The sequence below is a fragment of the Puma concolor genome, chromosome A2 (assembly GCF_028749965.1).
Source record: "Puma concolor isolate L17-30 chromosome A2, mPumCon1.1.hap2, whole genome shotgun sequence".
In the NCBI taxonomy this organism is placed as follows: domain Eukaryota; kingdom Metazoa; phylum Chordata; class Mammalia; order Carnivora; family Felidae; genus Puma; species Puma concolor.
In genome coordinates this window covers 126,133,018-126,154,580 of record NC_141668.1, presented here as the reverse complement: position 1 = coordinate 126,154,580, position 21,563 = coordinate 126,133,018, and the positions used below count along the sequence as shown (strand labels likewise).

The 21,563-nt window shown below is 38.5% G+C and overlaps 1 protein-coding gene across 8 annotated transcripts in view; it reads left to right on the top strand.

Annotated features, from left to right (window-relative positions):
• CNTN4 (contactin 4) overlaps nt 1–21,563 on the top strand; it is a 903,676-nt gene that overhangs the window by 731,540 nt on the left and 150,573 nt on the right. For all 8 annotated transcript variants that reach the window (XM_086697570.1, XM_086697562.1, XM_086697563.1 and 5 more), the window contains 2 exons: nt 6,334–6,436; nt 9,069–9,253. In XM_086697570.1, coding sequence (XP_086553696.1) covers nt 6,334–6,436; nt 9,069–9,253 — 288 coding nt within the window. The remainder of the gene's footprint in view (nt 1–6,333; nt 6,437–9,068; nt 9,254–21,563) is intronic.

Sequence of the window (21,563 nt, the reverse complement as noted above, 5' to 3'; positions counted from 1 at the left end):
TTTCCTTCAACCAAGAACAAAACAAGTCTTTTTTAAAAGAGCAAAGTGTTAAACTCAGACAAAAGGATTAGTATGACTCATGAGATATTTCAAAATATGTGTAGATTAATGATCTGTATATGCATCATATGACAATCCACAAGAAAGTCAATGTGGGAACTTTTCATAAGATGATGTTTGCAATTTTTTTACTAGAAAATACCACTTTGTGGAAGTTGGTAAAAGTCCCTTCTGTGGTTTAATTTAGCAAGCACAGATTCCAGCTAAGGCAGGTGTTGGCAAAATGTTATGGCACGCAACTCTGCAAAGTGGCTTCTTTCTGCCAACACAGCGCTCTGCAAATTGTAGTTAAGTAAGCATGGTGTGTGGCTGATTTCTCTTTCATAGTCTGTAATTTGCCGGTTATTTTGTTAAATTCTATGTTCTTACAGACATCAGCATCACCTTAATGATTTTCCAGGTTTTAAAAGGGGAACAGTCATTGCCACAAGGTCACCTACAAGTCCAGACTCTTGATGGGCATTGTCACTGGTAGGATTCCATTAATACTCTCACAATGACTAGCTCATAAGAGAGGTCTAGCATTATTATGTTATACTTTTTGCTTTGACGTAACACTTCGTGGTTCCTACAGACATTCTTAAAGTGTACTCTGTGACCAGAAGCTTCAACATCACATGTGAAATTGTTACCAATGCACATTCTTGGTCTCCATGTCCACATTCTAAATCAGAAACTTAAGCCTTCAAGGTGATTTAAAGTTTGAGATCCACTGGTTTAGAAAAAGACCTTAGGAATTTCTAGCCATGTCTTCCTCAGAAAGTCAACTCTTTCAGTTATTCAGTAAACAATCATTGCCTACATATGCCTTGTTACCATGAAATGTGCTGAAAAAGAGGAGCCTACAGGTGTCATGAAGGTAACAACCAGGTGTACGTTACCCACATTGTGCCCCTATTGCTAGGTACATTGCCTGTTTTATGGTTGGTATTACATGAATATTTACTGCATTAATCCATCAGAATATAAATAAAGCTAAGCTCTTGACTCCTGATGTTTCTGATGTGTAGAATTTTAAGTGTTGTAATTTTTGCTATTGTTATGGTGGCTCTCTTCACAGAATGGAAAACACTGACGATGCATTTTAATGAATTAAGATTTCCTTTTTTATTTTATGTTTATAAATATGTGTCTAAGTGTCTCCAAAATTGAAAGCAAAAGTTGTCTCTGTAGGGAAATTATATCATGAATGAATGAAATCATGCAAGAGAAAGGGAATATGGCTGAGATTATATATTCTGGTTGATCTTGATTCTATTATATGCACTCTTTATTTTCACTTACCTTAGTGTGTGGACACAGCTAGGCCTTCATATATTCCCACCTTTTAAATAGTTTGAAGATGGAAAAATGGTCTGGAGCAATTCCATCAGTGGCCTTTCTCTTTCTGCCTAATCATTCTGTGAATCACCAGAGCAGCTGTAGACCAATTAAGTTCAAAAGTGTACAGGTGGTCAAAGGAATGACTTGAAAAATGTATTCTAGTTATAAGGAGCCTTTTGTTTCATAAAAAAATTAAAATGGCAACAGCTTTTTAAATTTAATGTACAAAATAAAGGCCAAAATAGTTAAAATGAAATAAATAGTCAAATAAAAATATGGCTTGTTTCAGATGTAACTCAATTACATAGAACAGTTCGCAGGTGTCTCCCCCACCCCAAGTGTTCATAATATAGTTGGAGAAAATTGCTTCCTTCATTTTTTTATGACTTTAATACTAGAACAATCTTTATATATAATGAAAATTCTTTAAACATCATGAACACTATGCCATCCCATCTCTGATCCATATCTTTATGTCCTGTAACAACTGCTATAAACACAGATCAATCTGTCTATTACAAACTCTGTTACTTGAATTTCTATAGCTGTAAATGAAGATCAGTGTGTATCAACCCAGAAATCATCCACATGACCACCTAAACAGCCTAGAGTTCATTTTAGAGAAAAACATGGTCTAAGTGAGTGAACTCATACAAGAAGCCATGATGATGATACTTTAGAAATGACTTTCATGGCTGGAAGGAAGTGCATGATTGACTTAATGGCTATTATGTGTCATAGGAGAAGGCCCATATTCCTACATTTTTCCTCCCTTCCACAAATTTCTACTCGTCACAATTTTTTTTACTATGATTTTTTAAATGTTATTAAATAATAATATTAACATTAACAGAAAGAGAGAAAGAGACCATGGGCATGGGAGGGGCAGAGAGAGAGAGAGAGAGAGAGAGAATCCCAAGAAGGTTCCACACTGTCAGCACAGAGGCTGATGTGGGGCTCAAACCTACGAACCATGAGATCATGACCTGAGCCAAGAGTTAGACACTCAACCAACTGAGCCACCCAATCACCCCACAATTTTTTTTTCATATGCCTGGTACTGAACTAGGATTTGTGAGGATTACAGAAAAAATTTGAAAGTCTTTCCATTTTTCGAGAAAGTGAAAACACAAAGAAAAAGAGATAACATATATATATAAATAGCTATAAAGATGATCGACAACAGTAATGCTGTTTGAGAGGGGCCCAAAATTTTATGTGTAAAATGACATTATTTATATGGCAGTAGTTTTTTGGTGAGTTTAAGTGAAAGCACTCCTCTGAAGGGGCTCCATTTGAGCTGAGACATGAAGCAAGAGAAAAGTTATCCGCCCAAAAATCATAGGAAGCATGAAAAATGAAAGACATTTCCACACAAAGACTTGCAAGCAAATGTTCTTAGAAGTATAACTCATTATCACTAAAAGTGGAGGCGACCTAAATAAATGCCCATTAACTGGTATTATGAGTTGAATTGTGTCCCTCAAAAAAGATATGTTGAAGATGTAACCCTCCTAGTACTCAAAATATGACCTTATCTGGAAATATGGTTTTTATAGGTGCAGTTAATTCAAGTGAAGTCATATCAGACTGCAGTTGGTCATTAATCCAGTATGACTGGTGTCCTTATAAAAGTACAATGGGAAGACACATAGAGAGAATGCCGTGTGATGACAGAAGTAGAGACTCAAGTGATACAGGTGTAAGCCCAGGAGCACCAAAGATTTATGGCCACCACCAGAAGCTAGGAGGAGGCAAGGGACAATTCTACCCAGAATGTCAGAGGGGGCAGAGCCCTGTCATCACTTCATTTATGACTTCTACCCTCCAGAACTGTGAGAGAATACATTTCTTTTTCTTTAAGCCATTCCGTTTGTGTCATGTTGTTGCTAATATGACCAGGACAGACATAAATAAGATATGGTATAACCATACAGTTGAATAGTATTCAGCAATAAAAATGAACAAACTACTGATAAATTTTGCAACATGGATGAACCTTGATCACACTATGCCAAGTGAAAGAGCCCAGATACAAAAGAACACATGGTGTATAATTCCATTTATATGAAACATCCAGAAAAGGAAAATTATCAAAGAGAGAAAGCAGATTAGAAGCTGCCTCGGGCTGGAATGGGTTCTGAGGATTGACTATAAATAGACATGAAGGATCATGGGGTGATGGAAATGCTGAAAAAAGTGGATTATGGCCATGACTTTGCAACTTGGTAAATTTACTGAAAATCTTTGAATTTGTACGTAAATTATACCTCAGTGTGTGTGTGTGTGTGTGTGTGTGTGTGTGTGTGTTTTAAGAAGTCAGGGGAAACAGTAGAGCTGAGGCACAGAGGTGTTAATGCTGTCTGGTCATTTAAAGGCCACTGTGAGGTATAGAGTGGTCCAGACAGAGGAAGGGAAAAAGGATCCTAGAGGAGTGGACTTTGAGTCTGGGCCTTGATAAGTAGGAGTTTAGGATGTCATCTCCTGATGACAGGGCACAGGACCATGCACACTGTCTCTACATTGCAGTGATATCTCACTTTCTCAGGACAAGATTGTGTGAGATATATTTTCTCCTTGGTATATCTTTCAGAGCTGGGTTAAAGAAACCTAATGCGTATGTAATGTTTAAAGAAAGAGAAGGCAGGGGGACCACCTGATCACTGCTAAAATAGCCTTGCCTGTTGTATTTTAACATTATTGTTTCATCTCCCTCCCACACATGATACACTGCAGTGCAGACTGTTATGATTTCCTGGGAGCACAAAAGACCTCTTTCTCCCAAAGCAATTCTTTTTTTAATTAACACTGCTCCTGGAGTACATAGCCACGCACACACACACACACACACACACACACACACAGCACTAAAAGGTGTTAACTCGTTCCTGGGCTGAGAGTCATACTACTGATATTTATGGGACAATGAGTCAACTGTATGGGCTGTTGGTTAGCAAGTTCAGCAGCTGTGGGTGAATGCCGTCATTAGCAAGTGCCACTTCTTTGCTGGTCTAGCTTTGTGGCAAATGCTTAAAGGAAGGCAAACCGGAATTTAAGTGGAAGGGAACCCAAACTGGCCAAAAAGGAAGGAGTGGTTTTGTATCTGAATGTGGCAACATGGATTTAATGTACTTGAATCTAGTTTTCCAGTGTTCTTCATTGCGGTGGTGAGAGGCCATAGTAAAAGAGGAATTGGGGACCAGATTTACAAACTGGAACACCAACTAGTTTGTTGTAAAACTAAAGACAAACTGCTTAACCCCTTTGAGATTACAGCCTTGCTCACAAAAGGGAGGGATAGATTAGAACCGATTTTAATTGCATTGGGGGGAGTGGGTTATAGTCCTTTTGAGAATAGATTGCTAGCTGCAGGTCCTCTCTGTAGGAAAGTGTTCATCCATGAATGCCAAGATTAAAAATGCTGAACTAAATTATTTAAAAGGCCCCTTCCAAATCCAACCTTCCCTGTCATTCTATGAAAGGAAAAAAAATCAAAGTTATGTTCAACTTTGCACTTTGGACCACATACTTCACAGCAAACCTAGCTAGACAGTTAGGTTATCTCACAGCATTGATTTTCTTTTTTGCACATTAGCAAAATCCCCTTGATGCTTCCCAAACATTGAAGCTGCAGATGAAAACGCTCACCTCAACCAAATGAGTAGAATCATTTCTCTCTGTCATTGTACCTGTCCCTGTCCATTCCTTGCTTTCACCTTTTCTTCTGAATCCCTCAGTCTTTTTTCCTATAATTATGGAAAGCCTAAAGGAGAGGTGAAATGAAGGATCCTATCATTTCTTAGTATGTTAGATAATTCCAAATTTTATATTGGCACAGCTGAATCAGAGATCACGGAAAGGACGAGACATTGAATAGAAATAAATGGATTTGATCAGTGGGAGATGGGGTCAAGAATGTATTGGTAAGAGGGGTGCCTGGGTGGCTCAGTCGATTAAGTGTCCAACTTGAACTCAGGTCATGATATCATGGCTGGTGAGTTCAAGCCCCGCGTCGGGCTCTGTGCTGACGGCTCAGACCCTGGAGCCTGCTTCAGATTCTGTCTCCCTCTCTCTGCCCTCCCCCGCTCATGTTCTGTCTCTGTCTCTCTCTGCCCCTCCCCTGCTCATCTCCCTCCCTCTCTCTCTCTCTCTCTCTCTATCTCTCTCTCTCTCCAAAATAAACATTTAAAAAAATTTTTTAAGATAATTTATTGATAAGAAATAATTGACTGGTTTTTAGTTATAAAGTATGGACTTCGTTTGTTAGGTTATGTTACCGTGACCACAATTGTACAATTTCCTACAATATAGGAAAGTGAGAGAATATGACCTTAAAGTCAGCATGCCTTTGGGAAGGTGGGTATGATTTAAAGATTGTTTTCTGTATTACTTCCTCCTGTCATTTTTACCTTGGTTCAGAATATAATGTCACTGGCATTTGATGTTACCTTCTCTGTACTAATTTATGATTAATTCAGATTGGTTTTGGAAGTGAATGATAAAGTAATTCGTAATTGAGTAACTGACTACTCAGATTTTTTTCTTACATAGACATAATAGAGCAGCAAGTATTTTGGTAAAGTACTTAAATTTTTTTTGCAGTATGTTTTCAAAAAGATCATTTATTTGATTTCTCTGGTGTCTGGGACTTTATCTCTCCCCTCCTTACATGGTCCATGACTCCCTTTTAAAAAAAGGTTTTTCAAGAAGTGAAGTTGTATGCACAGATAATTTGATCCTAGGCAGATGGTATGGCACTGTGACACACAATTTCCCCTAGCAGTAACTGGGAGAAGAGCCACAATTCAAGGCTGGTTAGAGATAGAACCTGCTTTAAATGAAGGAATTAATTGTGCACATAATGATGTATGAGAGCATCCTAAATTAACAAAAACACTAATGTATGTTTTAAAAGAGCCTCAAAGACTTAGTCCCTTTGTTTATTCACAGGGGTGATGGGTGAATATGAGCCAAAAATAGAAGTGCAATTCCCAGAAATGGTGCCGACCGCCAAAGGAACAACAGTCAAGCTGGAATGCTTTGCCTTAGGAAAGTAAGTCTGGTTTCTCTTCTGTCTTCTTCACCCTTCAGCCTGTGCGGGTGTAGAAGTTTATTTGCACTGTTCGCGGTGATGGCTTCTGAGGTGACTGAAAAGCAAGTCAGGCCTTTCTTTTTGTGATGCCACGTATGCATCTTTGATTCTGCCCTCTCACCATGAAGAGAGTACATGTAATGGCACAAAGGGGATTAGGCTGCCACAATTGACATGGCCACAAAGGAGAAGAGAATGGGCAATTCTGAAAAAGTATTTTCTTCTATTATTGTGACCTATAATGTGCATGCTGTCTAACCCAGAATGACAGGAAAACAATGGCCTTCATTTGAGGTACGCTCAAGCCGACTATTTAGAAAAATATGGACTTTCAGTCTGGCCCTAGTTTACAGAGGATGCATCAAACTTTTCTTGAATTTCTTTTTAAATTACCAGTCTCTTCTCTCTACTTTGGATTTTCTTCTCTGGCTAAGGATAGGGAAGATCGTATATTCTTTAAGAGAGTCTATTTTACAGACTCGCCTGAAAATTACTCCCAACTTTATTATTAAGTCTGTGGAATTATAGATAAGCCTAGTTGGGATCCAGTTAACGTTTCCATAGAGTATCTCTCAGAGGGCACAAAGAAAATGGAAAAAGAGATCAGTTAAGATTTTCCCAGTAACCCTAAAAAGGGGGGGGGGTTGGCATAAATGGTACACACTGTCATCTGAAATGAGAATTTTAGATCATCTATGGAATTTATTGATTGATGTAGATCTCTACACCCAACGCTATTTCCCGCTAACCCATTGCTAACTCCCTATCCTCTTCCTGCACCTAGATCATGGCTAAGGCAACAGCACTTGCTTGTGCCCAACCCCTGTATCAACATGTGATCTGTTTCTGTATATTTTTTGTGTTTACAGCAACCATAGAAGAAAGGTATTCCTTTTTATCACTATATTTTCAGCTCTAATAAAAAGATTCTTCTGGTTTCCATGGTTTTAAGTCAGGGCAGTATAAATTACACCAGTATCTTTACTTTGGTACCATACATATACTGGTAAATTTTTATGTCCTGAAAACTTATCACCTTAAATAAATTATGACATACCTGTAGGACTGAACACTGTTCAGACATTAAAAGTCAAATTGTAAAACAACATGTGAGAAATAGAAAATGCCCGTAATTTATTACTAAGAGACTGAAACCAGACTGCTAAGCAGCCTGGCCCCGTTTTTATCGCATGGCCCCATTTTTTATTTTAAATATATACATTGGGAAACCCAATCCAGGGAAAAGGTGAAAGCAGGTTAACTGGGCAGCCTAGATGTAAATTTGGTACACTATGCAAGGTGACACCTTGAAAAATGTTTTTTGAAGAGAGAGCAAAATTCTTGTTGTTCATACTTCAAAGGGGGTGTGAATTAAACTCTATTCATACTGCCTGAATGGCACTGGAATAAAAACAAAAGACCAAAATTGGGTTCCTCCAGTCTACACAAAGATATTTGGGTATGCATATCCAACTGCCAAAATACATCATCATTGCCCACTTAAGAGCAGGAAGACTGTGTCTAAGTATAGTTATTTGTAAAGGCCTGTATTAAGTGTGTATCTCATTAGATGTAAAGGCACCCGTAATGTACTTTTGATAGAACGCTTTCTGCATTTAGAGTTGGTGTCTGTTGAATGAACTTAAATTGTTCTAAAACAAGTATAGTAGAATTGATGGCTTTAATTTTTTAAATACCATCTCAGGTTTTCCAGAGAAGATTAGCAAGTCTTTAGCCTAATTACTTCTCTGTGTGTGTGTTTTGTGAAAAATAAATAAGTAAATAATTGTATCCCCTGGTAGGAAGCTGCAGTCTTAAAAGCTGTGGTTAGCTTGCTAAAGCATTGATTTGCAGACTCAATGATGCCCTCCTTGCAATTTAAGATGTGCTCTAACAGTTATGGTTGTAGGATGATAGATGCCATGAGAGTACATAAAGACCCCACAGATGGCTGCTTTCCTTATCTTTCTATTTTAAGTAAAAATTTCCCTAAACCACTGTCTGGTGAACTGCTGTTATCAGTTGGTAAGGTTCTAGAGAGAATGTCCCAGGAGACAGAAAGTAGAAACTGCCAGTTTCTTATTGCCTAACCCTTGAAACGGTACAACATCACTTCTGTCTTAGTTCAGTAATCAAAGTAGTCAAACAACACAGGTTCAAGACATAGGAGGGCCTGTACCTTGTATGAGAGGAATGTGAAAGAATTTGCACGCATCTTTAATCTCACACATTTGTGCGTGGACATTTTTATTTTCCTGTTTATGATGTGGAAAAAAGCATTTGTACTAAAAAGATATATAACAAGCATATAAAAATGTTTTTTAGTGTTACTATTGTATAGGAGATATATTACCTTATTTAAGGTTATGAAAGGTTATTTGATTCTAAGAAAAACACTTAATATATAATCACACTAGAAATGTGGATATGGCTAAAATCGTAATAGTGATACATGAATGAATGAACTTTGGGGAGTACTGTTTAGGGCAAGTTTATATGCTTAGAACCAAGAAGGAAGGGGTTATGGGAAGCATAGGTTCAAATAAAAGATATGGTTTTCTCTAATTTGATTCACTCTTTTTTATTCTATCAGTCCAGTACCAACTATTATTTGGAGAAGAGCTGATGGAAAGCCTATAGCAAGGAAAGCCAGAAGACACAAATCCAGTGGAATTCTTGAAATCCCCAATTTTCAGCAGGAGGATGCTGGTTTATATGAATGTGTGGCTGAAAATTCAAGAGGGAAAAATGTAGCAAGGGGACAGTTGACTTTTTATGGTAAGTTTGCCTTCCCACTTTATCATTTGTAGTTCTACAGACCTTGGTATTAAAAGCGTAAACCGGGGCGCCTGGGTGGCGCAGTCGGTTAAGCGTCCGATTTCAGCCAGGTCACAATCTCGCGGTCCGGGAGTTCGAGCCCCGCGTCTGGGCTGATGGCTCAGAGCCTGGAGCCTGTTTCCAATTCTGTGTCTCCCTCTCTCTCTGTCTCTCTCTGTCCCAAAAATAAATAAACGTTGAAAAAAAAAATTTTAAAAGCATAAACCAAGAGGTTTGCGTTCAGGCTTTTCAGAAAAGATTGTTTAGAATAGGACTGTGTAAAACCCTTGGATTGCTGCTAATTAGCATTCCCTGGGTGATTCTGGGTGTGGAGAGTAAGGGTGGGGGACAAGGATGTTGACGGAGCAGAGAGGAAGAAATTAGGCTGAGGTGTTTGGGAGATGGATATTAGTGTGAACGCACTTGCAAAGGAACCGTGTTTCCTCTTGCCATTAAGCTGTAAACTTGATGCAGGAAACATTTTGTTATTCCTTCTTCCTAATTTATTTTTTTTAAGCTGTATGCTTTTCTTCCTTAGAATTTTGATTTGGGGCTCATGTTAATTCTTTGTAATTGCTTCTATTTGATAGCAATTTAATGTGGTACCATGAACATTTCAAAATGCACACTCCCCAAATTTAGTTATCAGAGTGGAGCATGACAAATCTCTCTCACCCCAAAGACTTTATGTGCAGCTGCTCCTATTCCAATCAAATCATAGGCATTGATCCAAACATAATATAAATGTGAAACTGCTAGCACGTGGTCGTCAATTTAGCCAATCTTGGAAACCCTGTTAGGGTGTCAATTTGAAATCCAAAAAGGGATTTCACTGGATAGGCATTTTGAAGGCAAATAGAGTTCTGCCAAATTGGAACATGCCTGAATCCCATCTTTCTGGGCATTGAAAATAAATATTGTAGGTTGATAATTATTCAAGAATGGCTTAAATACACAACAATATGTATTGAAATACTGAGAATAGCTCTTTAGGCACAAGTTACAGCAAAAGTTTTAAATGTTCTTATTTTTTGCAATAACAGATACCAAAAAGTCTATTTACTTCATCAGTTCTTCTTCTAAAGTATTTTGGTTTTAAGATATAGCCAGATTTTGTTCATTAGTCATAAAACGTTCTTTAGAAACATGATTGGAAACTGAGTGGACATTTTGAGTATCCGCTACTTTGCAGAGAACTCTCTCACGTGACCCTCAGCATTTGGTACTTAGATACCTGATATATGTGGGGAGGCAGAAGAGCCCACATGGTTCTAGAAGGTATTTCACGTGATGACCTGGGCAACAGTTGTTTGAATAAATTTGCCCACTTCTTTAATCATTCATCTTTCTTCAGCAATCATAAAGAACTAATTCTACTCAAGCCAAATGACGGAGTTGATATTTGATCTTTGCCCTTTCTTACACTGTGATAGTTGATCCCGTATTTGATTGGTTAAGGGGCGCCTGGGTGGCGCAGTCGGTTAAGCGTCCGACTTCAGCCAGGTCACGATCTCGCGCTCCGTGAGTTCGAGCCCCGCGTCGGGCTCTGGGCTGATGGCTCAGAGCCTGGAGCCTGTTTCCGATTCTGTGTCTCCCTCTCTCTCTGCCCCTCGCCCGTTCATGCTCTGTCTCTCTCTGTCCCAAAAATAAATAAACGTTGAAAAAAAAAAATTTAAAAAAAAAAAAAAAGCAAAAGACGACATAGTTAACTGACAGGGAAAACATAGCACCAAGAGTTACACATTTGTTTAGTGAGATGCAATTGATGTATTTTTCAAGTGTTTAGGGCACATTTTTCTCACCAGTGTGATAATTATTCCTTACATGTCAGATAAGAACAACCTGAAAATAGGTTAAAGGCCAATGTTTTTTCTCTTTTATTAGTTGAATAGACTTTTCAATTCAGCTATGGTTATTGCCAAGTGTTATTTGAGTTGCTCAACTAATTGAATACAGTTATTTTCACTTCCATGGTTTTCTTTTAAGTGAAATATCTGTTTTCAGTATGTTATGGAGGTATGAAATGTTCTATAACCAGGAGTTGGCATAGTACTTCCTAGTGGGTCAAAGTTTTCCTCCAATGGAAAAAGAATACTCCAGAATTACCATTCTAGAGAATTGAATTTGTCACTGGCCCTCAGCCTTGTGCAGTAAAATGTTTTGTTTTGTTTTTTTCCCTTCAGGGATCCTGCCCTGGAGATGAAAATCAGATTCTACCAGTGTTTCCCTTTTAAATGGAGTTATCTGCATCCATGCATGGGGGAAAAAGCAGAATGAAATTTGCCTGCTTTCTGTAGATAACTCAGATTTTTTCTCAGTTGTCAACCACCCTTGGTGTTAGAAGCTTGTCAGATCAGTTGACTTTAATAGTGTTTGGCTGTTGTATCTATGTTTATTCTTTTGTTTTTCCTCAGCTAGCATATCAGTGACACAGAAATTATCGAACTGTTTTCATTGTCACAGGAGGGATTAATTATACAAAAGTGCTTGGCTGTCATTTTTTTTTTGCCTCTCATTTTTTTGGTCTCTATTGGGTTTTCCCAATGCTGAGTGCCTAATATCCAGCTGTCTAGATCTCCAATTTAAATGAGTTATTATAATTAAAATCACTATGTAGATCACAAAAGGGGAGAAAATAGCCTCAGTCACTTATCCATGAATGTTCTGCCTTTGTCGACAAGAGAATTTCTCACAGTGTTAAGATGTGCTGTGCTCAGGGATTATAAACCATGGGTTTGAGTTTAGAAGCTTGCTTCTCTTTTATGGTTCCAAGTTATCTCGTTCCGTTCATCAAAGTCTCCACATCAACCATGCGTATGCTAACTTCTGATCTGGCTTAGCAAAATGGCAGTTTTCCTCATCTTGCCCTGAAACCATTTAACCTTGCTCCCAAGGCCTGCTGGGCTTGATTCCATTGCTCCCATCTTCCCTGTGTCAGCATGATAGAAGCCCCTGTTCCTGGTTGGTGTGCTCCCACTCTACCTGTGTGTTTAGATTTGCATGTGCTACTCCTGTTTGATATGTGTGAGGAATTAAAACTAGTTCATATATAAAACATTTTACCCTACCCTATCTTCCCATTTTATTTTTGCCATGACTTATACTTGACCAGTGTGGTCTAGTCTTTGTTTTGTGTTTTATGGTTGACACACAATGTTACATTAGTTTCAGGTATACAATATAGTGACAGGATAAGTTTGTACATTATGCAGTGTGGTCTAGTTTTAATCTGCTGTTTCAGACATTTTTCAACGTAAAAAACTTTCTACAAATAGGTCTGTAATTTTCAAGAGTAAAATACAATGGGTCTTTGTTGCTAAAGGTAGAAATTTTCCAAAGTGATTTTGATATATTATTAGTTCAACAAATATCTTTTTTCATTGCCTACATATTGTGGTGCATCCCGTTGGATGATGTAGGGGCCGGCAGCATGAGGCAGTGAAAGAATTCACTGAAGGCAGAACAAAGGAGATACAAGCCTATTGCATACACTCCAAGGGAGCAGAGGGAAGGGCATCAAAAGAAAGACTGTCTGCCACAAGGCGGTGGTGAGGGGCTATAGTCATAGGGCAGAGTGGGGAAGTATGGGGAATGTATACAGCTTTCCCTTTTTCAGTAATCTTAGGAACTGTGACTGGTTGTAAATGGTCAGTTAGGGCCTATGGCTCTTTCGAGGTGATTTGCTTAATGAACCTGTTTGTATTCAGCTCAGTGGTCACTGTGGGCCCTTTTGCCTCAATCAAGTTTCCATTGCTCAAGGCTGTTGCCCAAAAGAGGCCCCTACACATATGGCAGAACATGTTAGGCACTAGGGCTGCAGGACAAATCCCTGCCCTCAAAGAGCTTATATTTTACTAGAAGTTGAAAGACAATATACTATTAAGCAAATAAATGAACTATAAAATTTCATATTGTGATAAGAATTATAATGAAAGTAATTAGGATGTGATAGAAAAAAAAACCAGGAGCAGAAGAAAGGCTTCATAAGATAAGGTCATTAGGGAAGACTAGTCTGAGATTTGAACTCTGAGCCAAAACTTGAAGGATGAGAAAGAGCCAGAGTTTTGAGGGAAGTACATTCCAGGCAGAAGGGAAGGAGTTGCAAAGGCCCTGAGACAGGAAACTACTTGACATGTTTGAGCTGCATCAAGGAAATCAATATAACAAAATCTTGGTGAGAAAGGACAAAATTGTTGAAGCATAGGAAAGCAACAGATTATGCGGTACTTTATGAGCCAGGCACAGAGTTTGGGTTTTATTTTGAGTATAATGGGAAACCACTGGAAGATTTTAACCAGGAGAGTGATTTAATATGATTCTTGTCTTTCGAAGACCACGGTGGTTGCTTTGTGGTGAATAGATGATGCGGAACCCAGAGCAAACACAGGACAACCGATCAGGGAGCCATCTAGGTGAGAGATGATAGTGGCTAGGACTCACGGAAGGAAAATGAATAGAGAGACTTGGATATATTTTGGAGGTACAACCGGTAAGACATTCTCATTCTAATGAAACCAGTTTGTAGATGGAACTGATTGCCAGAGTTTATGTAGCTGATTTCAGTTTACATAGTAAGACACAGAGCTAGGTTCCAAATGCCATGCTTGTTCCTTCATGCTGGAGGTTCTTGTACTTCAGTGTGCATCAGAATAACATGGAGAATTTATTAAAATGCTGAATATTGGGCCCTACCTTCACAGGTCCTGATTCTGTAGAGCTGGGGTGAGACCCGAGAACGTGCATTTTTAAAAAGTTGTATTTCAGGGGCGCCTGGGTGGCTCGGTCAGTTGAGCGTCCGACTTCGGCTCAGGTCACGATCTCATGGTCCCGGAGTTCGAGCCCCGCGTCGGGCTCTGTGCTGACAGCTCAGAGCCTGGAGCCTGTTTCAGATTCTGTGTCTCCCTCTCTCTCTGACCCTCCCCGTTCATGCTCTGTCTCTCTCTCTCTCAAAAATAAATAAATGTTAAAAAAAATTTTTTTAAGTTGTATTTCAGTAACGCTGATGCAGTTTGTCTAGAGTCCACACTGTGTGAACCATTACTCTGTGCTAAGCTGTATGCAAGTGGTAGGTAGAGTGAAACTGAGATTACATTACACACAGGCAAAGGTGTTCTGGTTCTCTACAGAGCTACATAGCTCTACAAAGCTTGCTGTCACATCAGGCATTGTAGCCAGTCTACACAGACAAAGTAGAATGAGGGCGTTAAAGTAATTACCTTTGAAGAAGGGAAAGGAAAGTACAAAATGGATTTAATTCACTTGATAATTACTCATTTTTTGCCTCATTGTGTCTGTATAGTCACTTCCTTTTTTTTTTCCACAAATAGACCAATAGTATTATAGTCATCATTTAGAAGAATGAAGTGTGAACTAAAAGAACCTGATATTTAATAGCTTTTGTGTAATTCCTCCTATATGTAACAGGTGTTAAGAGAGTAAAATCCTCTTCACCATTAGGAAATAGAGAATATAGTATTTGAGCAGGCTGTAATACATAGAATCCTGTCACGTTTGAGCTGGAAGGAACTACTACGGCCAACCCCTTGATTTTTATAAGTAAAGAAAATAAAGCCCAGAGACATGAAATAACATACCCAAAATCATAAAGTGAGTGAGAATCAGAGCCATGGCTACAACTGCCCTTTCTGTTATACTGCACATGTTATTTTTCCTGCCAATAAGACATTTTAATGCAGTAGATAAGGGGAAAATCCATTAATCATCCAGATACTTTTTCTCCATATTTTCCCACAACCAGTGTCATAAATGAAAACATCCAGATGAATAATTGGCTTTCTTTCTTCTTATTTTCTAAGGTAATCAACTGATTGAGTCTGAATGAGCTCTTTTTATTTTCCATTCCAAATTACACATATGGCTGTATGTCTAAACCTTGTATGCTATGGTCCTTTGGCTCAAATGGCAAAACTATAGGCTTGATGGCTGTGCGAACAGTGTTTGAGTATCTCTAACGTCATCAACAAGTGAATACAGAAGCATCATGCAGCACAGCATACTAATTTCCCCCTGGATATGCTACATGTATGTGATCTCTAGATAATATTCGGCCCTGCAAAGTGGCTTAAAGGACATAGTGACCAAAAGATGAAAACAACAGGTAAGGTAATTTCAGAGTAGACCAATAGTCTGTTTAATTGTCCTGGACAGAACTGATACTGAGACCCTCAGTTATCGTCAGTGCCACTAAAATGAAGCCAACAATTTTTGTTCTGTCTCTTTGTCTGGTAGTTCCACTAAATTGGCTTGCTGTAAATTTCAAGAGGTACATACTGAGAACGTACTGTGAATAAGGGTCAGTGGGAAGTAATGCAGAAGTGGGGACACAAGGTCCTTACCCCAAGAGAAGCTTCAGACTAGGGAAGAAAAAGTCACATCAATATATTGAATTGAAATTCAATTCAGTGTCTTCACTCGTTGAATTGAAATTCAATTCAATGTCTTCACTCGTTATTACCATAGAATGCAGAGGTACTGTTATAATTTTTATCCAGCAAGGAATACTGTTTAAATATACTTGTAGCAAGTTTTACATAAGTAGATTCATTTATCTGAAAGTTTCTGTGCTTATCTAAAGTAAGAGCTCTCAAACTTGTGGTTTCAAGATCCCTTTTCACCCTTAAAAATTATTAAATGCTCCAAAGGATTTTTGCCAGTATCTACCAGTATATCCCATATTAAAAATTAAAACAATTTAATTTAGTACTTTTTATTTTTTATTTAAAAAAAATTTTAATGTTTATTTTTGAGACAGAGAGAGCATGAGCGAGGTGGTTGGGGGCGGGGGGGGGGTGTGCTGGTGCAGAGAGGGAGGCAGAGAATCGGAAGCAGGCCCCAGGATCTGAGCTGCCAGCACAGAGCCTGACATAGGGCTTGAACTTGTGAACTGTGAGATCATGACTTGAGCTGAGGTTGGACGCTCAACCGACTGAGCCACCCAGGCTGCCCCTAATTTAATACTTTATTTTAAAATGACCTGTTAATGGGGCGCCTGGGTGGCGCAGTCGGTTAAGCGTCCGACTTCAGCCAGGTCACGATCTCGCGGTCCGTGGGGTGGCGCAGTCGGTTAAGCGTCCGACTTCAGCCAGGTCACGATCTCGCGGTCCGTGAGTTCGAGCCCCGCGTCGGGCTCTGGCCTGATGGCTCGGAGCCTGGAGCCTGTTTCCGATTCTGTGTCTCCCTCTCTCTCTGCCCCTCCCCCGTTCATGCTCTGTCTCTCTCTGTCCCAAAAATAAATAAACGTTGAAAAAAAAAAATTTAAAATGACCTGTTAACATAATTAACATATTTTAAGAAAACTGATTATATTTTTTCACAGAGAAATTAATAAGAAAAGAGGCATTGCTTATGTGTTTGCAAATCTCTTTAATGTCTGTTTTAACAGAAGAAAGCTGGACTCTTATATGTGCTTGTGTGTTCAGTCAGTCATGATGTATTGTTTTGGTTGAAGTATATGAAGGAAATCTCCTACAGATAGGTAGTTGGAAACAAAAAAGATGTCATGGGCTCTCTGAAAGAGACCTAGGGAATCCTAGTGGTCCTTAGACCATACTTTGAGAAACACAGGTCCAAAAAATGCTCACATCACCACTGATGGTAAGGTTGCACATGTTTTCAGAACCTATAGATAGAGCATGGGTGTTGGAGGCAAGCAGGCCTGCGTGCCCATCCTAACTGGACCCCTTTCTGAATTGAGACGTTACTATTTCTGTGCTTCATCTGTAAAATGAGGAAAATTCCATTTAACCTACAGGTTATTATGGGGTTGAGAAATAACAAATATAAAGTGATGCTGATGAGATACCCCATAAATACATAGTGTCAGGGCTTGGTGGTATTTTGCTCAGAAGGTGCATAGGGGAAGGAGCAGGAAGGGATAAAATCAACCCAGTAAGACCAGATTCTGAGAATCAATAGGTAGTGATTAAGTTGAAAGTTAAAGGGAAATTAATCCATGTTAGGCTAGAGTAATAGCTTGTTTTTTGTGAGCAAAAGTGGGCTTAGTGAACCAGCTGTAAGGCCTTACAAAAACAATACAAGTGATGGCACAAATCAAGCTGTTTGTGCCAAATGAACTGTATGTGTTCAGAAGGATTGTGATTGGCCGATCAGGGAAGGCCTCATGGAGGAGCTGTTTCTTCAGAGTAAAAACAGGTTAGGGATGGAGGGGAGAGAAATATTCCAAGAAGAAAAAATGATAAGAACAAAGATACAAGGAAGAACTGACTTATTGGACTTGAGGATAAAGAAGACCCTTATTTGATGGCAGCTATGTATTTTCTGGGCATAGTTGGAGAGAAAGTAAGAGAACTGGGTAGAACAAGATGGCAGAGTACTTTAAATATTAGCCTAAAAATATGAAATGGTGGTAATGTTCTCTTGGTATGTATAACATTTACAGTGTGCAAAACACATTCATAAATTTTGTCCATTATCTCACACAGAGACTTAATTCCTCCAGTCACATCTGTTGTATTTATTAGTGAATACCTATTAATAGAAATATGCTTGCTCTTGGCTGCCTTCACATAGTCAGCTTTTATCTTTTGTATAGAGTTTATCATTGTTACCTTTGAGAGGCTTGGCCTGATGATATTGTCATTTCCAGAAGCAAAAGTACAGTACAGAGGTGAAGAGACCCTAAGTAGGGGTGTCTGAGTGAAGCACAAATTAACAGAGAACCTGGGAGACCCAAGAATTCAGTTAGTTCAAGATACAGTCTCAAGGGGCACCTGGGTGGCTCAGTCGGTTGAGCGTCCAACTTCGGCTCAGGTCATGATCTCGCGGTGTGTGAGTTCGAGCCCCGCGTCAGGCTCTGTGCTGACAATCTCCAGGCTCCAAATCCAAGACAAGATTTAGATGGCTTCAGTGTAGTATTTTTCAAAGTGCATGTGTTGTTTAATCATCAAGTTCCTTTTTTTTTTTACATCAAATTCTCTATGTTTAAAACAAAGCAAGCCTTCTCTAGTTGAAGAAAATACCTCCCAAGGGACCTCAAAGCTTTGCAGAATTGAATTTGAAACCCCCCATAGTAGGATGCTTTCCTGCCGCCATGTGTTGAGTGGACGAGAGCCTGAAGTCAGAGGATGGGAGATGATAAACGCTGAACAAAGATCAAATTTGGACCCTACCTCGGGACACAGTATAAGTATTGCTGGTTAAGCTGGTCTTTCCATTCAGTGACTTCTGCAAATGGGAAGTCAGGGGTTTCAGAGGAGACTATAAGGATAAGTTGGAATACCCTCTACAGTAAGGTTTGAAAGTAAATAGTTCAAGTGCTAGTGCTGGGAACATTTGGTTTCAAGGTGAAGATAATGAGAATATATCAGTGATTCTGTGAACAATCCAAACTTCCAGTCTGGAGATAAGGATTTGGGAAGCAGCTATCCATATTTATATCCATATCCATATCCAGGTGGTAAATTGAATCCAAGTGATTATCTTCAGGTTTATAAAACCCACTACTAATAAACTTCTTAAGCAATATTATTAGTTAAACCTCTGTATTCCCTGGAGCTGATTCATCTTCTCCAAGACTATGTAAGTAACCAGAAATAATTTCGAATGGCCACTGGATCATCTTTGCAATAGGGATTTAAATGCTTTTCCCCAGCATATGCTTTCTTTTACATTTTTAAATTTCTAAGTTCTAAGGCTCATGATGGCATTTCTTCTTATTAGAAATTTTTGGTTTTGGAGAATCAGAGATCTAGGTTGAGATGTAGATTTGAGAATTGTTTGGCCACTGAGTTCAAATTCAATCCATCAGCAGTATAAATTCTTATTGGATATGATGCTTACATGATTCCATTGGCTGGAATACACAAAGATTTAGGTAATTTCTGGCAGTTATTTTATAAAAGATTGAAATGAAAAGATTGTTCATCTATCCAAGAGACTAATGGTGTCACAAGGTCAAATCCTACATAATCATTTAACCTTATATTTGAATTTGTAGCTTGAGAACAAGATGAGATGTTACAGAGAAGGAATTCTTCTGTTTCAAATCTTGAAAGAACATGAAAATAGATGGTTTAATACGTGGATGTGATTCATTCTGTTTAATACGTGGGATCTACATATATTACCCAAAAAGGCATTTAAATACAACTTGGTTTCTGAAATACTAGTGCTATACCAACCTGTTCAGGTCTTACTTAAGAGTTACTATTTATAAATGGAATCATAAAAGGTAGTTAAAACTAGATACTAAGTAATAAATACCTTAGACCCATATGCATTAGCCAACATATATATATATGTTATATATGTGTATATATATGTACATATATATGTATATATATGTACATATATATGTATATATACATACATATATATATGAAATCATGTTTTCATCATGCTCTAAAGTGGACCATTTGTTATCCAAAGACTTTGAACTAGGTGACCTGAAGAGATATGGAGAGATATAAACAATTTTCATCAGTCACAGACTGCATACAAGAAATTCACTCACTTAGATCTGATTCATCCAGTCTAAGTGAGTGGCAGCAGAAATCTTCACTGTGTGGGCATTTGCCCTATAGATCTGCAACTGGCATGTTAAAAAGTAAGATTATCTCATTCTTTGCCATTTATATAATATGATATTCTTTTCCTGATCCTGGGCCCTTGTCCAGGTATCACCTCAAAAGGAATATGTTTTTATCATTTCACATGTCTTCTATGAATTAATTTTACTTAAAAACAAAGAAAGTATATGATGATGTCTTACATCGGCTGAATTAGTGTGTGATTTCACCTTGACCAGCACAAATAACTACCAGTGAGCATTCTTGTCAAGCACCTTAACTTCCATAAGCCTGTTGGAAGAGACAAAATGAGCCCATGGAAGTCGTTAGTTAGAACTTTGCAAGGTGTTTGCAAAATCCTCTCAAGACTCTCCCTGCCCTGTCCCATCTCTTTTTTGAGTGTGGGATGTCAAGGCTTTGCTTCCATTCCAAGTTTCTATATTTTTGAAAGAAAGCAATGAATAAGCTCAAGTGTTGCAGGAAATCTGTGACATTGAAATCTCAGTCTTTGCACGTGGTTTTGATGTTTCCTTTTTGAACTACAACTTGACATTGCTTCATAAGTTACATTTGCCCTTCCATTTATTTTTCCCTCAGTCTCTTTGAAAAGTTTGGCTTAGTTGTTAATATTCCACATAGATTTCTGTAGCTTTTCTTGTTTGCTTTGTTTTCATGGACTCTGTGGGGGGTAAATATTCAGCAGGTTGAATGTGAAATCAGACACACAACTGCCGTTAGCCCTATCAGGGTTACACATCAAATTCTCCAAGCAGAGAACAGAAAAGGTATCTACCTTTTGAGCTCCCTTTGCATGAGCAGCAGGAAGATACAGAACAATGGCAGACTTGCAGCTCTTTCAAGGATGAAGGTTATAACCTTTCATTGAAATTAATGCTTGTTGATGTTACAACTTTTTTTTTTTTAAATCGACCCTTTCAGCCTCCCCTCCTATGCAACAATGCATCATCCCCATCAGTAGAAGATTTGTAAAATTGTGTTTTGCTCCTTGAAAAACATGCATTTGTTTGTAAATGGGAAAAGGAGAAAGCAATATTTATTCAAGGACCTAGAGACCTCTGCTGGTAAAGTGACTTGTTGAGTGTTTTTCTAGTTTTGTTTATTAGTAAGTAGGTAAGATAGACAGCTTAGCCTCAACACTAGTAATTTCCTTTTGAATTAAATTATAGATGATTTGAAGCCTCACTCAATGAAGATTCTGAGGTCAAATCAGACAAGAGACATGTTAAGAATATTGAGTAGCACCTTCTAATTAAATACTGATAACAATTCTAACTATTAGGTTTCTGTTGGTAGGCATTACCCTACAGAAATTGTCCTGTGAGAAGGAAACATTCCAGAATGATAGCTGTGGTTCTCTTCTGCATGAACTTTGGACTAAAGGTCTTCTACTTAAGTACATTTGCCATTACAGTTAACAATAGCATGAATTGTGCTGTAGGCAAAGCTTGGTATTTATGATGACATTTTATGGAATGTGGAATTAACATTGTCTTTATTGAGAACAAGGAGAAAAAAAGCATTTCAACTGAAGCATGAGAAAGGTGGCATAATTTGGGTAGTGGGAGTGGTGTAGGATGGTGGGCTACCTTGAATTCCACAGTGGTAGACTGTGGGCAAGAGATGATTTCCTATGAAAGTTTTGGTAAAAATCAGGACTCATTCAGAGATTTGGGGTTCTGGAACCATACTCTTGTGTATAACAT